The 7,772-nt window shown below is 34.2% G+C and overlaps 1 protein-coding gene across 6 annotated transcripts; it reads left to right on the top strand.

Moving 5' to 3' along the window:
* The first annotated feature begins 3,113 nt into the window (after window positions 1-3,113).
* On the top strand, window positions 3,114-6,497 carry LOC122006967 (dehydration-responsive element-binding protein 2A-like). 6 transcript variants are annotated; one of them, XM_042562678.1, is made up of 4 exons: window positions 3,119-3,257; window positions 4,745-4,786; window positions 4,861-4,936; window positions 5,322-6,497. In XM_042562678.1, exon 4 carries the CDS (start codon window positions 5,473-5,475, stop codon window positions 6,202-6,204), a length of 732 nt encoding a protein of 243 aa, XP_042418612.1. In that variant the 5' UTR covers window positions 3,119-3,257; window positions 4,745-4,786; window positions 4,861-4,936; window positions 5,322-5,472; the 3' UTR covers window positions 6,205-6,497. The 6 variants fall into 6 exon arrangements, with proteins under 6 accessions (XP_042418611.1, XP_042418612.1, XP_042418614.1 ...); XM_042562680.1 differs by having other exon boundaries at window positions 4,857-4,936; XM_042562679.1 differs by having other exon boundaries at window positions 4,857-6,497.
* The last annotated feature ends 1,275 nt before the right edge of the window (window positions 6,498-7,772 follow it).

The raw sequence follows: 7,772 nt of genomic DNA, 5'->3' as shown, positions 1-7,772 counted from the left end.
CTTAGTCGTGAGCTACTATTTTCATCGGCTGATTTCGTCCAAAAGTGACTTATGAACCTAGAGAACTCTTAATCACTTCAAACCAAGACCTCTACACTCGTCGAAGGCTTCGTGATATATCTGTGCCATCAAATATCAATATGATACCCTATATTGAGAGCGGTTATTTTTTCAATTTGATTTAGGCATGAGAAATTATGTCAAAAGCTCATTATAAGGGTTATAACCATAGTTCATAGTATCATAATCCTACGCAAAATCGATTTGAGATTAGGATCAGATCGGTTAGAATCGGATCGTAAAATCGTATGATCCTACCAAAAACTCTTAAATTTAGTTTAGTATTTGATAGGATGATCAATTTGATCAATAGAGATTAAATCAATTTTATATTTGATTAAAATTCTCTTTAAAATAAACTAAATTAATAATAATATTAATAATGATAATAATAATAATAATAATAATAATAATAATAATAATAATAATAGTAGTAGGAGGAGGAGGAGGAGGAGGAGGAGGTTGATAATATATATAATAAATAAATAAAATTTATTTATAATTTTTAAAATTTTAAATAAATCTCTCTCTATATATATATTAATGGAATAATTTAATTAGGGTTTGAAGAAATATATTTAAATTATCTTATTTAGGAAATGTTTGAATTAATTAAATAAATTTTCAATTAAAAACCTAGGTGTTTAAGTTTATCGTTGTCCCCTCGATCCCTAATGCTCCCCTCGCCAGTGTTGCTAACGTTGTCGCTACCATTGTCGGTCGTCTATCGATGCAAGTCGTCTGCAAGCCACCGAGATACATCACCTCCTCACCCGTCCCCTCCACTGTCGTTACCTAATGTCACTGACGAGGTCTTTGGTCGTTGTTGCTTCCCTTACTCACGCGCTTGAGCTGCTGCCGGCAAATGCAAGTTGCCTACGTCGCCTCCTCGCACACTCTGGTGCGTCCCCTCAGCTATCATTGGTTGTTCGTGCTTCTAGTATTGAAAATTCTAAACCATATGTAAAATCATTTGTAACATATATTTGTACTGATTTTATTGATTCTGAGCGATCCCAACTATCCTATTTTGATTCTATTGCAAAAAATGACCTAATCGATCATGGATCGATTTGGTGCTTCCAGATCGTAGGATCGTCTGATCTACAATCCATATCATGATTTTACAAACCATGGCTACGACCATATTATTTGCTAACCAACACCACAAATGAATTCCTTGGTCTCCCCTCTTTTGGAAAAATATTAATTTCTCAATATTTTGAATGACAAAGGTCTATTAGTGGTTTCATCCAAAATGATTAATGGATCTAGACAACTCCGATTCAAATGAAACCATGACTGATGTACTCATCTAATGCTCATGAATATATCCATACCCTCACACATCAATTAATACCATAAATAACTAACAAAAGCTTGAGAAATTTTGTCAAAATATCATTATAAAGACTACAATGATAATACTCATTATACTAGCTATGACGGTGATAACACAGAGCAAATATCAACTTACAAAAGTACTTATCTGAGAAAATCTAAACAACAATCCAATAATAACATAGATTAAGGGAAAATATTTGCCAAATAAAAGAACAATATCATTTTATAACATATCAAATATAAATTTACAACAAACATGCTATAAAATTTCAACGATAACAATCAATAACAACAAAAATTTAGGCATATTAATTCCCAACAGGACAACTGGACAAGATCTATAACACACAATGAGCATCAATTTACAACTATTATACTATAAAATTTCAATAATAATAGATACTTTTTAGCATGATTGTTGGGTTTTTCATACTTGTTTGCTCCACTTAACGCAGATGGTGAACCTTCAAGGATCGAGAAGAGGGCAAATTTCGGTTCCAATCACAACAAAATCTATGGAAAAAATAAAACATAAATCTATTTCAAGTGGCAGACATATTAATTTGGTTGTGAAGTAAGTTTTTACAGAAAAAATGAATAATAGAATTCTATCATCTACTTCAGTGTTACTAGATATGACACCTATTGACAATAATGAAGTTGCTAAGTTCAGCTATGAGTAATATAAAATAATTTTCAAACTAAAATACAAGAACAACACAACAAATATCAATTTAGAATAAACATATTACAAAATTTCAACAATAATAAATATCCAATAATAACAAGAATTTAAATATTAATTTCTAACCAAAGACCAAGATCTATAACACATAAAAAACATCAATTTTACAACAAACATATTATTAAAAAAAATACATCAATTCATACCAGATCTTTAAAACTATAAAGTATATTTTTAAAAGATAGAGAACAACTAGGGGAGGGGGTGAAATGAAATTTGTTCAAAAAAAAAAACTAGAATATTCATTTCCAAATATATTAATTGTAATATTAAAATAAAATTAAATATTTTCAAATGAATATGTGTCATACCCGTTTTTACTTCTGTTAAGTAAATGGAAGGTTTAGAAATAATCTATGATTTTATGCTTATTCTTTATTTAATTTTATTAAATGTAAATGATCTAAGAGTACTGCGGGTATGATATGATTGAATAAATTATATAATCACAAATAAATGGATTTCCCACAAAGAGTTTTTAGTATAAAATTGAAGTTATTCACTATAGAACAATTAAAATAGTAAAATTTGTTATTTATTTTCAGCTAGAATTTAAAAAACGATATATACTAATTTTTCATGAGTAAAAATAAAAACGTATCACGATCATTTTATTAAATTAAATTAAATTATAAAATTAATTTCATAAAAATAATATCAAACAAAATTATAATTTAAAAAAAACAAACTTTTAAAAAATAAATCTAGTTTGAATTATCTAGACTGAACTTGGAAACTCGAGAGGACCGTACGACTATTGACGGCCACGTGTATGACTAGATGTGCGTAGCTGTCTACGTCAAGGCGGGCGCTGCGATCAGCGGGTCGTCGCACTTCCTGGAAGCTTCGGCCGACACGTGGGGTGGCAGCGCTCATATCGCGACACGTCATCTCACACGTGACCTGGTAACGCATTCGCCACGTTGCTATTAAAATATTTCGACCTCTAAAGGATGATGATTCCTTAGAGCTTAAGATAAATCGAAGCTTCCAGACCTAAAAAGCAATTGGAGATCAGAACGACTGAGGAGAAACCTAATCCGAAGAAGAAGAAGAAGAAGAAGCAGACGAAGAAGAAACAGATGGCGAGGATGATGGAGACGAATAGGTATGGTTAATTTCGTTGCACCAACCGATCCTTGATCCATTCTTTTCGAAAAGCTTCGTTAGTCAACTTTCTCTGCGCTCGATTTGGTTCAGATCGTTTAAATTTGTGCTTTTCGTGCCTGTTGTGTTCATCGCTTAATTGGCGTTGTTTTGGCACTGTTTCTCACTCTTCCTTTCTTGTTGGACTGACTTTATAGGCTTGTGGGTTCTTTCTGTCTCTTTTCCCCCCTTAGATATGCCAGGTTTGAAATTTATCCATTTTGGACTCGAGGGTTTACGATAGAAAGGAAATTTTAGCGGATATACCTCTTTGGCAATGGGAGGTTATTGATTGAACATACTAACTAGGGCGAAGTTGGAAGATAACTGTTACCTATCGAAACATCTCCTGAATCACTCTAATTCCGTGTCATGTGAGAAGAAAAACATCATTTAGGTGGTGGTGTGCGATTGGGGGTGTGGGGAACTATCTAATACGGTTTCTCTAGGTGGTTATGTTTGGGATTTACTTTAGTGTCTTTGCAGTTTGGATTGAATTGTCTCTCTCGTGCTCTTTAACAGCTTTTAGTGATTTAAACTGAGAAACCTAAGGTGAAACCGGTTTAGATTCAAACAGTTGAGTACCCCCTCCGTAAAAAGTGAATTAGCGTTTGCAGTGCTTGGATTTGGTTGGTGCTAGTAGGACATTTATACTTTTGGCGGGAGCTAATTGAATAGATCTGAGTGTTTTCCTTTGTTAAAGATTCAAAGATAAAGGTTCTTTGATTGTCAAGATGATGATTGTTCTTCACTTGATTGATGTTACAGAAATTGTGTTCTTGACTAGTATCTCCCTCTTGTGCATAGAAGTATCAGAGGGAGGAATTTTGCGTTTTGATATAAAGGTTTTAGGTTGGTGCTTAATAACGAATCTGTAGGTAACAATCGATCTAATAGTTCTCTGTTGCTCACTCTCGAGGAATAACTTGATGCTTTGAAGCTTTTGTTTTCCTCTTATAAATTATGCAAGTTGACAACATTGACCCACAACGATGATACCCCGAAGTGATTTCCAGTCATAATAGTAAGGATGCATGTGCAATTTATGTTTGGCAAAGTTGTATTGTGCGAAATGGTTCTGCATGGTAGTGACAATTGATGATTCCTTCAGTTTATTCTTCCAAAATGGCAACAATTTTTCACGATTATAGAATGTTTCTAACTCCAGACTGTAGAACCTAACAAATGCTGATTTTGTCATGGTTTTGTTTTTAGTGGAAAACCTGATTTCTAGGGAAGTTAGGACTTAGGACAAAGTGTTGTCAAGGTGGAACTTGTTTACCTTGGTCTGAACAGCTTATCACCCGAAGTTTTATTTTGCTTGTTGTATTTATCGTCTTCCACGAGTTATGCAGTTTTAATACGAGTTTCTGGAATTCATTGATTTAGATTTTAAGCCTTCTTCTATACTCACACTCCATGTTGTTTTGTGATATTATGCTGGACTAGATCTGAGGCGCAGGTGATTGATTGTTTTATTCCGCGGTGCATGTAAGTATGATATTGGAATCCTTTCTGATGTTTTTAATGTTAACTTCATGTTTCTCTTGCTTTTGACAAGATAGCACACAGCTTTGTTATCAAGATTGGTTCTTAATTCCAGTACATGCAGGCCAGTTCTAAGTAAAATCAGACTTCCATGTAAGTTGTATTTCTGGCAATTGTTTTGTGTATGTGTGCGCGTGAACCTGCATGATTTGTTCGCGAAAAATTCTCCTGCCTAACCTCAATTGAGCCCGTGTGAAGCGTCGACTAGATGTTGCCTTTAAATGTTTTCTTTGTTTGCTGTCTTCGACTCTATGGCTCTTATTAATTCTCGGTTTGGATGAGAGATAAAGATGACTGATCAGTGTTCTGTTTCCTCACTTGTACCTTTTCTGTATCCTCTGTGTGTTCTTTTGTAGTCTATATTGATGTCTTGAGGGAGGCCTTTCCTCTGTTTACCATTTCGCTTGTTAATGTCCTTATTGGCTTTTTGCAAAATTTTCTGTTTACCGGCTTTCTAATTTATGTGATTTTCCTGAAGAAAAAAGAGAGCACGCAGGGGGAAGAATGGCAACGAATCTGTGGCAGAAACTATCTCCTGGTGGAGAGAGCATAATCAAAAGCTCGACTGCTCCAATGAGAATGAGAAGCGAGTTCCGAAACCACCTGCTAAAGGTTCAAAGAAAGGTTGTATGAGAGGCAAAGGAGGACCAGAAAATACTAGCTGCCAGTACCGTGGTGTTAGACAACGCACCTGGGGCAAATGGGTCGCTGAGATCCGAGAACCTGACCGGGGGAATCGCCTTTGGCTCGGAACTTTCCAAACTGCAATTGAAGCTGCCCTTGCTTATGATGAGGCTGCAAGAGCTATGTATGGTAACTTGTCCCGCCTTAACTTTCCGGAGGCTATGCCATGGGAAGAGTCATGGGAGTCTGCCTCTTCAGCTTCACATAATTGTCCCGCTGTGATTGGTGCCTCCATTTCTCAAGAGGATCAGATTAGAGATCCTAAAGCTGAAGTCAAAGAGGAGCTCCAGTCTCATCACAACGATACTATTGGTTTCTTGCAAGAGGCACCTTTATCTGCTGAAGCGCCAGAGGATGAATTCTCTGTGGAGGATATGTTGAGGATGATGGCAAATGAAATTGACAGCAACAGCGTGGATGAGTTTGGTGCCACAGAGAACTGGCAATGGCCTATGCCAGACGACAACCTATTGAACTTCCATAACACAGATGATACCATCGAAATTGGCCCTTTGTGGGCCGACAGAGACCGACTTGAGTTGGACACGGAGTACAGTGACATTGTTTCAAAGCCGTTGTTGGGTGATGACTGGGAGCAAGGCATGGTGATGGAAATGCCTACAACTGCTGAGTTTGGTGTCTCCACTGTGGATGTCCTTTCAAGTCCAACTAATTGATAATGTCGTGACAAACCATTTATTTCCAGAATCACTCGATCTCTACTTTTTAAAAGAGATGAGAGATGTATAACCTCATTTTCTGCCTTGTACATAGTTCTCATAGAAGTTGGGAGTTGTATTCTGTTTGATTAGTCAGTCACCTGTCATGCACATAGGCAGTCTCGGCAAGGTTGTTACTTTATCTAGTCAGGACTGCTGTATTTTGTGATTTAAACATGTCGCATATGTCATAAGGGACTCCCAGCTGTGTCCACAGATCTCTTATTGGAATTACTCTTATCATTTTTTAATTCTATTTTATTAGTCAAGTGTTTTATGCGGTTAAACATGTTGCTGCTTATCCGGCGACTTCGGCTAAAAAATGTATCATGTGGTTCTTATGGAAATTCTATTTGATGAGTCATCTGTGATATATATTGTTATATATTGTGGTTTAAGGTACTCTTGTGTTTCTTATCACTAAATGTGGTTCTTAAGGAAGTTATTCTATATGATAAGTTTGTCATATACTGTGGTTTAGGTATTCTCATGTCTTACGTTTCTGATCGACTCTTGAATCCACTTTCTTTAGGCCAACATACTATTTCTTTTATTTTTTAAATTAACAATAAGTATCAAACTCTTTAAATTGTCTGATTTTAGAAATGATCAATCTATCAACCAAGAAGTATTTATATAGGCTTATTTAGATGGTCAGTGTTCGGCCAATGTTCTTAGATCTAATTGCTAAGGAAAATCCTAAACTCTGCACTTCTATGGTAGGATTAATAATAAAAATAAATAAATTATAAACCAACATAAAAATTTATCAAATTTAATTTAGATTGAATATAATTTACATTCAAGTGTTTATATTTGTAATTTTATTTAGAAATAACATGTAAGTAATATTAAATAATATGATAAACAATTATTGTTGAAAATCAATACAACTAAAGAATGTCATTATTTCAATTTTTTTCAATAAATAAATGTTCACACTATAGTGCAATATTTATAACAATTATTCAATCAAATTATCAAACTCAATCAATTATTTAGATAATAAAGTTTTATTTTTACAAGGCTAGTACATGATTAAGAAATTGAATCTATAAAAATATACTAATTGTAATGAAATAATAGAGAACCTCTTAGTATGATAATAAAATATAAAATATTCATCCAACAATGAAAACAACTCAACTAAATACGTAAAATTTAATTATTGTTGGATCGAAAAAATATTAGAAGGGTGAATAGCACACTTCATACACGTTCAATAATAATTCAAAAAATAAATTTGTGCATCGAACAAACAAAGAGAGTAGGAAAAAGATATGATAATTTTACTTGATTTACCGTCTTAAGACTACTATTTCAAGACTCGCAATCAATTTTATTGATTTCGATAGTCAACCATTATTAACCTTCTTTCTAAAAGGGCAAAAGGCTTGTTTCTTTTACAATGGTAGGATAGAAAACCAGTTTACTGACCTTAGATAGATAAGTACAAAAGAAATGAATATGATACAACTACAACAAATGAAGGTTACCCAAAACTAGGCTTGAAGTGTTGTGTAGTT

Source organism: Zingiber officinale, chromosome 7B (genome assembly GCF_018446385.1).
Source record: "Zingiber officinale cultivar Zhangliang chromosome 7B, Zo_v1.1, whole genome shotgun sequence".
Classification (NCBI taxonomy): domain Eukaryota; kingdom Viridiplantae; phylum Streptophyta; class Magnoliopsida; order Zingiberales; family Zingiberaceae; genus Zingiber; species Zingiber officinale.
The sequence above is the reverse complement of the archived record's forward strand: the minus strand, read 5'-3'. Positions and strand labels throughout refer to the sequence as shown.

Coding starts and splice junctions, on each gene's coding strand:
- LOC122006967 (XM_042562677.1), top strand. CDS start 3,232: ATGGCGAGGATGATGGAGACGAATAG. Junction 3,258..5,321: donor AGGATGATGGAGACGAATAG/GTATGGTTAATT, acceptor ATTTTCCTGAAG/AAAAAAGAGAGCACGCAGGG.